The 16,233-nt window shown below is 41.1% G+C and overlaps 1 protein-coding gene across 1 annotated transcript; it reads right to left on the bottom strand.

Moving 5' to 3' along the window:
• Nucleotides 1–7,573: 7,573 nt before the first annotated feature.
• Nucleotides 7,574–9,762, bottom strand: myf5 (myogenic factor 5). Its single transcript, XM_049566910.1, has 3 exons — nucleotides 9,145–9,762; nucleotides 8,202–8,274; nucleotides 7,574–8,016 (listed from the first exon to the last, which is right to left on the bottom strand). Exons 1-3 carry the CDS (start codon nucleotides 9,595–9,597, stop codon nucleotides 7,817–7,819), a joined length of 726 nt encoding a protein of 241 aa, XP_049422867.1. The 5' UTR covers nucleotides 9,598–9,762; the 3' UTR covers nucleotides 7,574–7,816.
• Nucleotides 9,763–16,233: the final 6,471 nt, after the last annotated feature.

Genomic DNA, 16,233 nt, shown 5'->3' with positions numbered 1-16,233 from the left:
AGGCAGCTGTGCAGATTGGCAAGTGAGGGAGAGGCAGCACAGGAAAAGAAGAAGATTAGAGATACATTTATTTTAGTTACATTTAACTACTTACTGCCCAACACTACGTATGTAGATGTATGTATATGGCTTTGAGCAGGAAGCACAACGGAAATAATAATTAAATAATATTTTTTTTAGAAATAAGAGCCCAAAAAAGAACAAAAGTTCTCAATGAGAAGTGGGAAAAATATATTTACATGGTTAAAATGTGTATAAAACGCAGGAATTCCTTGCCCTGTCCTAACCCTGTAAAAATGACATGTGCCATACTTGAGTTTAAGGGTTGTCAATCCAGAAAAAGTGTGTAAGATTCAGGGAGATTTAAGCCTAGTTCACATGATAAGGTTATTCGCTCCGTAGGGACACTAACAACTCAAAGTAAACTTCAAATAAAATTTCTCCAGACATGTTTTTTGTTATTTTAGGTAGTTATTATCAATGTATGTTCAAGTGTTCATTTCCCCTGATAAGTTGGTTTTAATTCGTTATTTGATTCTATAAACACAGTCTGACCATCTCAAGCTTTTATTTTGGTACTTCCGGTGACCGGCAGTGTGAATTTGCATATTAGCTAAATATTTAGTTTCACCCAGAACATTTAGATTTAGATTTAGCATTTAGATTTAACATTTAGATTTATATTTAACATTTAGATTTAACATTTAGATTTAGCATTTAGATTTAACATTTAGATTTATTTAGATTTAACATTTAGATTTAGCATTTAGATTTAACATTTAGATTTAGCATTTAGATTTAACATTTAGATTTATATTTAACATTTAGATTTAACATTTAGATTTAGCATTTAGATTTAACATTTAGATTTATTTAGATTTAACATTTAGATTTATATTTAACATTTATATTTAACATTTAGATTTAGCATTTAGATTTAACATTTAGATTTATTTAGATTTAACATTTAGATTTATATTTAACATTTATATTTAACATTTAGATTTAGCATTTAGATTTAACATTTAGATTTATTTAGATTTAATATTTAGTTTTAGATTTAGATTTAGATTTAACTATTTAATATATTTCTAAGTTAACAAATATTGCTGTAAATGTGGTAAAAGGTGACGCTAAAAAAATTCACAACACTTTTTTAAACACTGTTTGAAGCTAAATGTGGCAAAATGTTGATGTTATTTTCAGCTTGAGCCACTTTACAAACGGCACCCCATACGTGACTACCAATATTTGTATGCAACTTTACAAAAAAACAAGCCCAAAGTCGCGGCTAATAAGCAGACCTGGCAACCCTGCGGCTTGTCCTCCTCACATTTCTTCCGTCCTGCGTGCTGACATGGGACGTATCCCGCCTCCCATTGGCTGATGCTCTTTGTCAGTCGTGTCAGGCTTCTCCAGTTTTCTAGCATGCCAGATATCCAGTCGCAGACGATGGGGCGACTTGCTCATAGGCTTGTTCACACGAGGACTCGTCGTGGCAGACTATCTGCCGACTCACCTCCGACCCAAGGTGGCTCTCAAGATCCTCTGTGACGTCAAAATCGCGGTGAAAATCATGTCATGTGAAGTAGGCTTTAGTGGCATTTAGAGACAAGTATCGCAGATTGCAACCAGCTGAACCTTCTTCCAGTTTCTTCAGTGTTCAATATTCAGCCAAATTATTAGGTCTTGTCTTCTCTAAAACAAACAGAGCAGGTGATTTAAACTAGTAAAAACAACACTACGACTACTACTCCAACACAAATCATTGAAGAAGAAGAAGAAGAAGATACACTTTATTAATCCCTGAGGATAAATTCATTTTTTTTTTCATATACACACAGGCCTGAAATACACACACATGCACACACAGGATGATACATGCATTACACAGAGAGATGTCAGGACGAGGGGGCTGCCCATGGGGTTCAGTGCCTTGAGGGCACCTTGGCAGTGCCAGGAGGCAAACTGGCACCTTTCCAGCTATCAGTTCACGCTTCATATTTGGTCCAGGCGGGAATGTGAACCGGCGACCCAGGTACCTATGGACTGAGTTATTGGACTTATTATATTATATTTCTGCCAATATATCCCCCTAAATCCTACACACTGGACCTTTAAAGACAAGAACATATTTCTACTAGAGCAGGATATGGATTCATTTGTTAAACTGAACCTTGAGATTTCCACATGGGGAAAAAAATTTCTGAACATTGACAGTTTTATCTCAAGAATGACAGCACTGTCCCAATTAATGTCAAAAGTTTCATCTCCGCACCAGTGAAGGATTTCATGGAGCAACACCAACTACTGTTAAACAAGACTTACCCTCCAACAGCACCTTCCTGCGCTGCAGCCCCGTTGGCTAAATGCACACAGGACGCTAAGGAGCAAAATGAATTCTGATCTGTCCTCCGGTTGTTACGCTGATTAAATGCTCCTTAAGCCAAAGAATCAACACTCAGCGCTGTAACACCATCAACATATCAGCTGAACAAATCAAAAAGACTTGAAACATAATGTATGCTCCGGCGCTGCCAACACTTCAGATGTATCATCGTCTCTTCCATCTTTACAGTTTCTTGCTCAGACAGATGTACAACATCACACATTTTGCCAGAGGGCAGATTCAATCCTCCAAAGACTCCGGTTAAACATTCATAATAAGATCAGTATTCAGCTCAAATAGGAGGGAAATGCATATTGCCTTCAAGAGTCAAGAGTCATACTGTGGAGATTATAATTTACAGACTATAGCTAGTCCCCTGGAGTTTAAACCTGCCCGTTTATATTGATTACATTAACATTCAAAGACAGAAGATTAAAATGACAAGTGTTAATGTGGGAAATATGAGAAACACCTCTCCCTTGTGGTGTCACTGAGTACTACAGGAATGCCTGTGCTGCTATCTGAGTCATGCTATTCCAAAGTTAATTTATTAATAATATTTATTCCCGAAAAATCCAGATTCAAATGAACAGAAAATGAAAATCAGATGAAAAAAATCTCCTTCTGCATATGTTCCTCTGGTCCCACGCTCGACCTCGACAGCCGTGATATAAACTCATCTAGATGTATGTGTTTGTGTGTTGACACTCCAGACTCAGTGAGTGAGCATTCATGAATCACAGCCAGAGTGTGGTCACAGAGAAACGACATCAGTGACATTTGGAGTGTCGTACGCAGCCGTGGCGGTTGGTGAAATACAAGCCGCTGCTGGAATGTCCACAATGTTTCACAGCTCTGTAGCAGAGAGACGAGGCCGCTGTGGCACTGCTGCTGCTCTCGCCTGTAGGCAGGGTTTCACTCTGAGCTTCTCTACAGTGGGACAATAACAAAGTGCTGTTGGATAGATGGATGTGTTCAGATTAAATCTGTATTTGTTGTTTTTTATCCGGATAACTTGTTTCCAAAGTGAAACTTAATCAACAATCTGAGCATTTTTACCTGACTGGCAGTGGTGGACAGTGATTTCTCCTCAGTCATTTGTTTAAGGTCCACACATTTCAATGTATTCAGCCTCATACTTTTGTACAGCGTGTTTTTAACAAACTTGACACAGTCACGAGTAACTTGTGGTCCAGTCAGAACGGACCCGGGACCCATTTTTAGACCAGGACCCACCAGTTGGTAACCACTGGCCTATAGTACATATTTCAAAGTACTGTACTTGAAGGGTAATATTGATATTTTTCAACCTGGACTTGGTATACACTGTGCAATTTTGGGCTGTCCAAGACAAAAGATGACCAACGTGGCAGAGACATAGCGATATCTTTGGTCGTGGCTCTAAATGTTGGTTCTATGTCACACAGTGAGAGAGTTTCAAGGATAGCTTTTTAAGTCTTATGTGTGATTTATCCTGGCTTCATGAGCAGAGGAAATCTCCGCTTGTTGCTAGACTAATTTATACAATGTAAAGCGCCATAGGCTTGTGCTAATAACGTTAGCATGTTATATTTGTTTGGAAAAGTGTTTAGTATAAGACAGTTGTTTCGCCAGTGAACCTTGTGAGTTGTAACAGAGCCGAATTTTGTAATGTTACCTTTGTTAAATGTTGCTGTTGTCCCTGGCTTCATATGAGTAGAGCAAAAGTCCGCTAGCTGCTAGGCTAATTTCTACAATGTAAAATGCCATAGGCTTGTGCTAATAACGTTAGCATGTTGTATTTGTTTGGAAAACATGTTTAGTGTAAGACAGTTGTTTTGTCAGTGAACCTTGTGAGTTGTAACAGAGCCGAATTTTGTAGCGTTACCTTCCCTGGCTTCATATGAGTATAGGAAAAGTCCGCTAGCTGCTAGGCTCATTTATACAATGTAAAATGCCATAGGCTTGTGCTAATAATGTTAGCATGTTGTATTTGTGGGGAAAATGTGTCCAGATAAAGACAAGTGTTTGTCTGTGAATGCTGCGAGTTATAGTGAAGCAGATTTGTGTACTTGTGTTTGAAACTGTCTCTATTAAGCCATGTTTAATGTGTGTTTAATGTGTGTTTTGAATCACCTTAACTTTGCAGCACCTCACAGAGACCCGCCGACTAGTGTTTTGGAGGTGTAACTGCAGAGTGACACAGACACACCACCGCACAAGTGGAAATGCTCACAACGGCGTAGGCTACAGCATAGAGCTGATGCACAAGTATAACTATGCCGTTACTGTGTCACCGCTGTTACAACCTACATGTACTAACTAACCAATAGAAATGCAGCATGAACTGACACACCTGTGCTAAAGCCAAACAAACAGACGGATAGCAGCTCGCTATGGAAGCAAAACACGCTAAAAGAAATGTGTGGGATTCCAGTAAAGAAGAAAACCTTGTTGAGTTGATGTGTCCTGCAGATCTTACCATGATTGATTAAAGACGGACAAAGCATGAAATATTGAAATATTGTACTTTTACATTTGATACTTTAAGGACATTTAATCAACAGAACTTCTGTTCTTTTGCTTTTGAATCACTTAAGCGTTTGATTACTTGACTGCAGACCAGGAACAGCTACAGTAAAACTCCTGTCATCAGTATTTTCAATAGTGAGGAACATAGCGCTCGAGACCAGAGCAAAAATGATGATATATTGCACCACTATAAAAAAGGAATCACACAAGAGGTACAGGTATACACTCTCTATTTATTTGTAATGTAACAAACAATGAGCACATTAGAGCGAGTAGAAGAAGACGTTGTAGGAGAGGAAATTCGATTTAGAGAACAGTAAGAGCAATAAACCACAAAGGAAATATAGATTTTCCGTGTAAGTACAGCGATTTTTTAAAAACACCACACTGCCTCTCAACTGCCTCAGAACTCAGCTTACTTACAGTGTGATCAAAGACGTGACGCAGTATGACATACACATCCACCCCTCCTTCCCTTCAAGCTCAATTAGAGGCCATTTGTCCTCAGCTCCGGTGCTGGCGGTATAATCAGGGGTGTTAATGATGACTCACATTTGGAGGGAGGGAGTAAACAGGTACACACAGTGCTGCCCCCTCCGGAACACACTTTTAGAGATTAAAAATAATATTTATCTGTGTTTAAATCCTTTCTATGATGCAGTAAAACACAGGTTGAAATGATAAAATGACCTTTTTACACCTTGGCTGTAGTCAGTGCTGGACCTAAGACATTTGGCAACCTGGGCAAGCTTTTCCTGGTGGCCCCCACCCCAAGAAATATATCATCATTATTATTAGTAGTAGTAGATAGTAGTGGTATTACTGTTTTATCCCAGCTCTTATAAATGTCTGTCCAATGCATGTGTCTTGTGCTGTCTGTGTTTTATTTGTTGGCATTTGGTTTTATTTTTATGCTCTGTCAGGTGAACTTGGGTGTTTTGAAAGGCACCTAATAAATAAATACATTATTACTGTTAGTATTAATAATAATAAATAACAAGCTGATCCAGACCTAGCACACTGGATAATTTAGACAAGCTTCCCCTGGACCCACCATCACCACACAATATAATAATATGTAAAATATAATATTAATAATTATTATTATCAATTGTTATTGTCATTGTTATCATTATTATTATTATTATTATTACTACTACTATAGTAGTATAGGGTTATCTAGGGCATTGAATATGCTAGGTAACAGATAATAATAATAATAATAATAATAATAATGATATAGTAAATAACAAACAGTACCAAACCTAGCACCTTCAAGAGCAATGGTTATTATCATTATTATTATTATTATTATTATTATTATTATTATTTATTATTATTTTCATTTTCTATTTTTATGAATTGTATTGTTATATTACTAAGAATTATTATTATTTTTATTATTTAGTTTTTTGTATTTTTTTGTACTTTATTTGCATGCCTAGTTTTTTAAGTTTTATTTTTTAATTTTTGAAATGTTGAATCTGACTCCTTGACTGCTGTAACACTGGAATTTCTCAGTTGTGGGATCAATAAAGGCGTCTCTTCTCTTCTCTTCTCTTCTCTTCTCTTCTCTTCTCTTCTCTTAAGAACCTAATAAAAATGAACAACTTTACCAATAATAAATACCAAACAGTGGCAGACCTAGCACATTCAGTGCCCTAGGCAGCCTCATATTATATAATAGGCTAGTAAAAATAACAACAACAATTATTATTGTTATCATTATTATTTGCTTTTTTATTTATTGGTTTTTTTTTTTTTTTTACTAACTAGAACAAGAGCTGATGAGAAATCAACACAAATAAACAACTTAGCTAATTCTATCTTCTTCTGGTTTTTGTTCTGCGCCCTGGACAGCTTTTGCGTTTTTATTTGCTTTCTCTGATGCCCTCCACACACACTCCACCATTTCCCCTATGTTAGATTTTTTTTTAATGTAAAAAAAAAAAAAAAAAAAAGAATAAATTCTGGAGCACCTCTGGGTGGCGCTCTAGGTGGCCTCCTCCTATGTCACCTACAGAAAGATCCCTGGCTCTAATGACTCATTGGCAGTGGGCCACATGAGCGATCACAGCAGTGTCACATGATTAATGTCATCAGCTGACCTCTATGAGTTCCCAATAATGTGACGTGCTCACCTTGTTAACAGGAGACTGTCCACACTGTGCTGTCACATGATGAATAACCTGCCCTGCTATTTTAATAAAACCACCTTTTTAAAGATTTATAGGCAAGCAAACACAACAGTCTGCTTCCTCAAATGATCAGCTGCAGTATTAAAAGCAGATGATGCATCTTTAAACTGTTGCAAACCCTCTAAACTCTGACTAATCAGCGCTGTAATGACATCAGCTGCTCTCACCATTAGATAATGTGTTATAACCTGTTTTATTCTTTGCAAAAAACTCTGTAAAAATGCACCGACAGTGTTAGCTGGCATCAGTTTGTTGTGGTTTTCTGACATGTTGCTGACAGAATCAACCTGACGTGACTATTTTGGTTCATTTCTCCACTGTTGTAGCTAATTAGACCTCCTACGTTGAGGTGATGACTAATATCTGGAGACACAAAGAAACAGAAGAAGAAGAAACTTTAGACAACAGTAAAGGATTTAATGTTTCATGACAACATGTAGAAATTAAAACAGCTTAAATACAACTTCATGTTGGAATAATGCAACATTACATTAACTGTCATAATTAAATATGTCTCACTGGGTATAATAGCATGTATAGAATAAATGGGCATTTACATTACATATTTACATTCTCATGTACAATATTAAAGCTGTTCGCCGCAGGTCCTCGCACGCAGCTGAGTCTAGTTCTTATCTCTTGTTGCAAATGCAGCTGGCGTTCGGTGAAAGCAGGCCGCCGCCCTCCTGTGGCAATATATCCACGTCAAAGTCCCCCCTCACAGGACGTGGTAGACGGGCCTGGACCCGGGGCTCTCCGGCGTGCAGGGCTGCGAGTCGGAGCTGCCGGGGGAGAAGGTGGCCATGTCTCTCAGAGCCGCCGGCCCGCCGCAGCTAGTGTCCACCGAGGAGAGGCGGTCCACGATGCTGGAGAGACACTCCAGGCTGGAGGCTCCGGGCACCTTATCGCCTAAACTCTCTGATAAGAGGAAGACAGAGGACGTGTGTTTATTAAAACGCACAACAACTCACAATGAAGAACATTATCAGTGTTTTATAACGCATTCCCAGAGGTGCACTAGAACATGGAAATAAAGCGGCTATTAGGATTTTACTGGCATGTCATATTCATATCAGGCTGCTGTTGCCATCCAAAGGTCTCACCGTTCTTCGCATATGAATATCCGCTGCTGTAGTTTGCATTCAGATGTTGCCACACCGGACTGTTGCTGTCAGCCTGCAAGGAAATGAGAATTTACCCTTGAATTCTTGCACTTGAAAAAAAAATGTGTTTGCATAAATATATATCTGGGAAAGAAGTACACAACAAAAAAACAAGCAATGCCCTTCACGATATCTTCTGGACAGGCTAATAAATCCTGAATTCCACAGTTATGGGCTTCTTTATTTCACATCCACCTTAAAGCCAAAGTGGCAGTATATGCGCTCCCCTTCCTCTGCCCCGGCTCCAAGCGTGCCGAATCGATTGTATCAGTGGAAGCAACACCAGTTTGTGCAAGATGACACTTTCTCCTAGTAAATCTGCAGAAAATCCTGGCAGCGGTGCAGAACATGCAGTCAGGATGGAATGCAGAAAAGCGCCCAGTTTTTTTCCCCCTGCCAGACTTCAGTAAGGTGGATTTAGCTCGGTTTATTAGGGCTATAAAGTGTCCGGTGGTGGGAAAGCCATTACTCCATCCGGCATGATAAGTTCTTTTTGTATTAGCTGATACGCCGTCACCTTCAGAGTGTTGTCGAGAACAACTAATTCAACCTGACCTTTCATAACAGGCGTCACACGCAGAGATGCTTGTACGACTACAGAATAGATTTTGGTATTATGGGAGGGTCTGACATGCATGGAGGAGCATGGTAATTGAGGTCTTGGGGCAAAACAAGCTTATTTGATTAATAGGTTTCTAAATTGGAAATCCAGGCTCTACTTTGAAATGAAATGCTCTACAAGGAAATGAGAAACACTGTGGTCACTATAAAGGCCTTTTCAGGTGACGTTCTAAGAGATGAAGCTCCGTCTAGCATGCAGTTGTAGTGTAGTACGACTCTGCTACAACCAGATGTTGCATGAGAGTAAACATGTGAGTCTTACCATGCCGTCAGAGCAGCTGGACAGCGGGCTCCCGGGCTCTGAGCTGCTCTCCCCAGGAAGGCCGTAGTAGTTTTCCACCTGCTCTCGTAGCAGCTCCTGCAGGCTCTCGATGTACTGGATGGCGTTGCGCAGGATCTCCACCTTGGGCAGGCGCTGGCTGGGGTTGGCTGAGGTGCAGCGCCTCAGAGCCTCAAAAGCGTGGTTGACCTTCTTCAGCCGCCGGCGCTCACGCATGGTGGCGGCGCGTCTGCGGTCCACGAAGTTGGACTTGCGCTTGCAGGCCTTGCAGGCCCATTGGAGGCAGTGTCCCGGCTGGTGAGGGGCCCCGGGTACCCTCACATGCTCGTCCTCCTCGGAGCCATCCAGCTCCACGCCGGGGCCGAACTCCAGGCTGTCCGGGGACGAAGCGCACGCTCTGTCGTAGTAGACCTGGGATGGTGAGAAGACGTCCATGTTGGCTGGAGAGGGGAGTCTGAGTGGACTCAGGAGATGGACGCAGAGGAATGAGGGTAGAGAGGAGACCTCTGAGTGATATGAGGGGTCTGTTGCCCCGGGCCCCCCTTATATGCCCCCAGGCCGGAGCCCAGGGCCCACATTGGCCAGATCTAATTACCATGGCCCATTGGCCCAGCCAGAAGGCAGGCTGGGGTTAGCTCACCTCCCTCCCTGCCCCATCCCAACCCACTGCCTCTCACCCCCCAGTACCCTGCAGAGTTTCCCACATCTGCACTTACTGGTGTTTTCCTACTCATCACCACTCTCCTCCTTCTCCTCCTGCAAGGCCGCGATGAATACAACGCTTGGGAATGTTTCTGCAGTGAGAGCTTGCAGCTTTAACCAGCACATGACCTGTTTCTGAGTCGTCATAAGCGCTTCATTTTGCTTGATTTATCTGCACCCGGCCTCCGGGCGTCACGTCAAAGCTGACAGTGAATGTGCCACTCTGCTATGAAGACGTAAATATGAAAGAGAGCGTTTTGTTTGGTCAAACTGTGCAGAAAAAGAGGGCGACCACTTGTAGGAGTATGCAGGGCCAATTTTTACGGTGGAGACAACAGCGTTGCAGATGCAGCCCAGCTGCAAAGGAAGGTGTAACATTTCAAGCCCTGTGAATTCGCATGACAGCGGTAAGCACCCTCTAAACACCCCGAGCTCATCACCAAAGGTGCTGTGAATGAGGTGATCCCTGTTTGCCAAAGCTCATTAAAACTGTAATTACACAACTGACACCGCCGCTGCAATTCCCTCACGCCAGTTTGCCTTCCAAGGACCAAATTTTAACCGTTAAAAGTTATTGACACAAGTCGAGCACTTCAATTCAGCACACAACAGATGGTCATTATGGTGCTGGAGTTTGTGTTCCAGCAGAGGACTGATGGTGTCGGAGCTTGAAACAATCAAAGTTGTTTATAGGGCAGAAAATATCAGCAGGACTTTTGTTTCTCTTTTTTGAACAGAATTTAAAAAATAATTCACATTTTCTCACAGTGCAAATCAAACTATCTCATCTTAGACCTTACAGCATTTTTCAGATGGTGGAAAGCAACTGAGTACATTTACTCATGGGCAGATTATGGGACAACAGGCCCCTGGGTACAGACACACAGAAGGCCCCACCATCTCTCCTTTTTGTTGTTGTTTTAATTCATGTTATAGTCGTGTTGTCTGTTTGTGGTAATTTTGTGTGTTTGTGTTGTTTGTTCTGTGTTTCTTTGTGGTTGTTATGAGGCTCTGTGGTAATTTTGTGTCTGTTTGTGGTAATTTTGTAACTTTTTGGGTGCTATTGTGTCTTGTTAGTTCGTTCTGTGTCTCTTTTTGGTTGTTTTGTGTCTTGTTTGGTTGTTTAGTATCTGTTTGTTGTTGATTTGTGTCTTGTTTGGTTGTTTTGTGTTTTGTTTGGTTCGTAATCGTAAGGCACTTGTTCTTAACTTGAGTATTTCCACGTTATGCTCCTTCATACTTCTGCTCCACTACACTGCTGACATCTGACAGCTGCTGATACGTTTCACACATTGACATTAATAAAACAAAATAGAACAAAATTACAACCAATAAATTATTATCAGTAATAGTGTAGATTAAGTTACTGGCAGTAAAGCAGTTAAAATGAGCTCCAGCCACATTACTGATGCTTACACACGTTTGCATCACTAATCATAATCCAACAGTTATTACTATCACTCCTCTAGCACATATTTTAGCATCTGTATTACACCTACAATTACATCTGTATTGTCAATTTTCTTGATTTTATTTTACATTATGTCTTGTGTTTAACATGATGCACCCTATCACCAAGTCAAATTTTTTGTAAATGCAAAGTTACTTGGTGATAAAAACATTTCTACTTCTGATTGCAGTATTTATCATCCCTCATGGAGCCATTTTATATAAATAAAGTACTTATACTTTGGTGTTTTGTGTGTGTTTTAATATTTGGGTACAATTTTGAATGCAGGTGTTTTGGTGAAAAAAAAAGTATTGCACTGTGGTGTTGCTGCTTTTACTTCCATCACTGCTTTTTTCAAATGTCTTCATTCTGTTTACAAGACAAATAAAGACACTGACACTGTGCGCTGCTCTGGAGTGAACTTTAACTGTCAGACTGAATGGAGGCTTTTTGCAGTTCGACCCTGACGAGCTGACTAGTTTGGGGTAATTATGCTGTTGACAGCTTACAAGGATACAATGCGGATATTTCTCACAATGTGTCAAAGCGTTTGGCGAGCCTGCTTCTCTGGGAACAGCGCGCACCTAAGAAAACAACAGTACCTGCTGCTGCCGGTGGAGTTTGGATTAGGCACAGCTGAAGAAGACATCGGCTTGTAGCTGCTGGGAAGATCAAAGGCTGTTGGGGCTGAGAACAACGTCGACAATGGGAAAACCTGGGATCAAGCGACAGCTAATTGAGGCTGGAGTTAGATTGGCGCAGCACGTGTTGTTTTGGGGAGGATTTGCGCAGTGGTTGCGCGCAGGCTGGCGCTGTGATCTGTGCGCTCTGGCTGCTCTCTTGGGAACTCTTTGGGTTTGCTTTTCTGTTGTTCTCAAGGGTCAGAGACAGAGTTAAGTGAGGGGCAGGAGGTGATCCTTTATGTCCATCTCCCTCACGTCTGAAACCCTTATTTCTTCCAAACTGCCTCATGCTTTGACTTAATATGCTGCTTGTTTGGTGCAACACAAGCCCCCTGACTGAGAGGCAATTTATCACTTGGACTCTTACAAAAACAGCAAAAAGCTCCAAAATTAAAGCTACTTTTAAATCATGTTTTTGCCTAATTTAACTGCTGGTGAAATTGGAGTTTAAAGATTTTCTCTGCTACTATAACTACATTTAAAAAATCCATTTTTTCAGAGGTTCCTCAAAGAGAAAATCTGTTATGTGAGTAAATTAAGTTTAATGAAAGGAAAAACACTCTTTTTAAAGCTCAGTGGTTTCTGTTGAGGGCTCCTTTCCCCCAGACAGAAAGTCCATTTCCCTTTCCCCCACAAGAATTAGTGAAACAAAAAAAGAAAAAAAAACATTTTGAGTGGCAACAGCATTTGTTTGGCAGCAGGAAAGAGGTGTGCTGCCAGCCCTGCTGCACTGAATCCTTCTCCTAGGAGCATATTCAAGGAAAGTCTGGATAAATCAGAGCATTCAGCCCTGCAGGCTTACCCCCCCACCCCCCGTAACTGCTCGCCTTTCATCAGCTTCGACTTTTAAAACACTGCCTTCACAGCCAAATGAGAATTATATGGTGTCATCAGTAACACCAAAATCCCTGTAAAGTTAGACAAGAGAAAGTCGGGGCTGAGTCTTTGTGTGGAGATGAAGCGAACATTAGAATCAGAAAGTGCAGTTAGAAACACAGCTGGAGCTTTTACATCAAAATGCAGGTTTATATGCAGCGCGTCAAGAAAAGATTTAAATCTAGCACAGTGATACGTACTCACGATGAACCAAACAGGACAAACTGTGAGTGTTGATGTGAGGTCTACAATTTAGGTTAAACGCAATCATTACCAAACAGACATTAAATTAGCAGATACCCATGGAGTTGCGAAATGAAGTGAAGTCGCTATCAGATAAAGTGAGTGGGCAGGAGGCCATTAAAACCACATTACTGTTTAGGGATATCACGTTTCTGGCTGCTTGCTGCAGAAAACAGGATGTCTGGTAAAAGATGGTAGTTGTGTTTTCAAGCTTTTAGTTCAGCTCACTGGAGGAACAAGTATTTAAATTGTTAACTTAAATAAAAGTACAAATGTGTAACAATAATCAGTGACAAGTCCTGCATTCAAATTAAATACTTTAAATTACTTCAAATTTCCAAAATATTTTAAGTAAAATTTACCAAAGTATGAAAAGTAAAAGGTACTTTGTAATTGTACTTAAAGGCCCCAAATATAATTTATACTTCATATCATTAGTCGTGATATTTAAGCACTTAAGCAGCATTTTAAAGGGATGGTTCAGATTTTTTACACTATGTTACCTACAGTAAAAGATGGTTGGCATTCCCCCAGTCTGGAGAAGCAGCTTTACTTTGCTGTCAGACAGTGATTTCTAAAGGAGAACCCAAGTCGTTATATTGCTCTCGTGAAAGCCACCAGACTCCACCGACAAAACTAGTAATTTTACCACACAGTACACGGGAGCTGCTGGTCTACTGCTGCCACTATTAGTTAGTTTGTTTGTGTTGTCCTGTGACTCTGCTGAATCCAAACGAACCATTTAAAACTCTAAAGTCACCCGATGACACAAACTAACTAGTTTATTGAGGCAGTGGTACATCAGCAACTATTCGATTTTGCAAGGTAAAATTACTGTTGTTGTCAGTGGAGTCTGGCTTTCAAGAGAGCACAGATAAATTTCACTTTCAATTGCCTGATGGCAAGTAGAGCTGTGAAAATATTCTAAACATAGCTTAGACTGAAGTTGATATTGATTTTTTTAAGTGGTTCAGATACATTTTGTTGCTACCCCATCCACAGCAGTACACTGCTGAGTTTCTGTGGCAGTACTCCTGCCTGCTTCTCCAAACTGGGAGTGTGCCAGTTGCCATCTACTGTAGGTAATACCCCACTCCAAAAAATCTTATCGCTCCCTTTAATGTTGTAGTTGGTCAAGTAGGATTCTGACTACTTTATGAATACTTTCAATATTCACTCATTGAGTCATTTTCCGTAACTCCCTATCCAGGAACAGGGCCACATGGAGGATGGGGGTACATCTGTGCAGGTCACCAGACTATCACAGGGCTGACACATAGAGACAGACAACCATTCACACACACATTCACACCTACGGACAATTTAGAGTCACCAGTTAACCTGCATGTCTTTGGACTGTGGGAGGAAGCTGGAGTACCTGGAGGAAACCCACGCTGACACGGGGAGAACACGCAAACTCCGCACAGAGAGGCCCCAGCTGGCCAGTGGATTTGAACCAGTAACCCTCAGACCAGCTGTGCTCCATTGACTCTTATTCAATCGTTTCAGATTTCCTTCATTTTCAGGCTGGTTTTGTGGATTTGGAGCTAAATGTTGTGCCTGGGGCACATCGTGTATTAATGATACTCGTTACCTGGAGAGGTTGGAAAAAGATATACGTTTCTTCCCTGTTCCAAAACCAAAATCAGACCCTGAAAAGTGTAGGGTTAGCTAGCTAGCTACTGAAGATATAGCCTACTGAATGTATACACATGCTGCTTTTGCTTTGTAATGATTCTAACAGTGAAACAAAGACCGACCCTGCTGTACAGGAACCAGTGAAGTCAAACACAGTTCGTCTGCACACACTGCGATGCCACACAGCTGGTTCAATATCAGCAAAGTTTCCCTTTATATTCATTGTCTTGTGTGGCGATCAGCAGTGATGTGGTGGTTCACTTTTACACTGTGATCTGTAGCCTATAGTTCGGCTTTAGCTTCTAACTATCTTTGTCTGTTTAACCTGTTGTTGCTGCTGAGTCAGTTTGACATCCTGGATATATCCTTCAAACACAGACTGTAGACCCCTCTGTCTGCTTCTCTCTGGAATCGCTTCCCTTTTCCAAAAATGTTATAATACTTTTTCAGGGAGTGCAGTTAGTTACAGTGTGGGCTCCATGCTTACTGCGACAGCTTGTCGGACCATCACAAAGGGGCGGGGCTTAGCAACATTTTTTTGTGGTGATTGGGTTGATGTATCACATAATACGAAGTTTTGCAGCTGTGCTACAAAATTCCCTAAATTGTTCCGTAGAGCAACTCAACACACTTCACAGACACTTAAACACAGACAAGGTAGTGACCTTCCGATTGAATGCTCCCCAATTTTCTGGCATAGCTTTGCCTTCCACATATTGGATGTTACATTGATGTCTTGAGCTTCTGATAAACCTGACACACGTGTGTGACACTTTGCATGGCCACATGTGTGTCTACAGGCCTGAGAGATGACTCAGAGTCCCAAAGGTCAACCAAGGCTGTGAGTCGTCCACAGAGATCTGAGGGAGACCAGCACACCCCGACATCATCAACAAACGCCCCCTCATGTCAATACACGACAAACAAGACTAAATGGATTTCCATGCCGTTAGCATCTCGTCACGCATTTTAATAGCTCGCATGTAAACACTTCTCCATGTGATGACAAAGCAAGTGATGATGAATTAAGACCTAATGGCTCGGATACCTTCATTATCCCAGTGGGCTTTGCACTCACCAGCCCGCAGCCCAAGTTTCCATGTCTCCAACATCTGATAGGAGAGCAGAGGCACGCTGTGTTTCGGAGGGGACTCGAGTTACTGTTGTGGGATCAGTCCTGCTGGAGGCCAGTCGGAACAAAGAGAAGCAGCCCGGCAGCAAACTCTCCCAGTTTAAACAGATTTTATGGACGTCTAATAGCCATGAATGCTGGGGGAACTGGTAGACCTTGAACTGGTAATGGGCTTTTTCTCTTTGGGTGCAAAACACAGAGATACAGTGAGGGCTAGAGTAACCTTTTATTTGTAGAAAAGGTTTGAACCAGCATTTGTGCCTCTGGAGAGACTTTAAATATCATTTTTTCATGATGATTGTTACTTTCGATATTCCAGTGCCCTTAAAGAATGAGGACCACAATGC

This window comes from Epinephelus fuscoguttatus, linkage group LG22 (assembly GCF_011397635.1).
Source record: "Epinephelus fuscoguttatus linkage group LG22, E.fuscoguttatus.final_Chr_v1".
In the NCBI taxonomy this organism is placed as follows: Eukaryota; Metazoa; Chordata; class Actinopteri; order Perciformes; family Serranidae; genus Epinephelus; species Epinephelus fuscoguttatus.
The sequence above is the reverse complement of the archived record's forward strand: the minus strand, read 5'-3'. Positions and strand labels throughout refer to the sequence as shown.

Bases quoted from the DNA above. Each gene is read 5' to 3' on its own strand.
- myf5 (XM_049566910.1), bottom strand. From the start codon at position 9,597: ATGGACGTCTTCTCACCATCCCAGGTCTACTACGACAGAGCGTGCGCT. The intron at 8,275-9,144 runs GTAAGACTCACA...ATTTCCTTGCAG, and splicing joins CCAGCTGCTCTGACGGCATG to GCTGACAGCAACAGTCCGGT. The intron at 8,017-8,201 runs GTGAGACCTTTG...TCCTCTTATCAG, and splicing joins ATATTCATATGCGAAGAACG to AGAGTTTAGGCGATAAGGTG.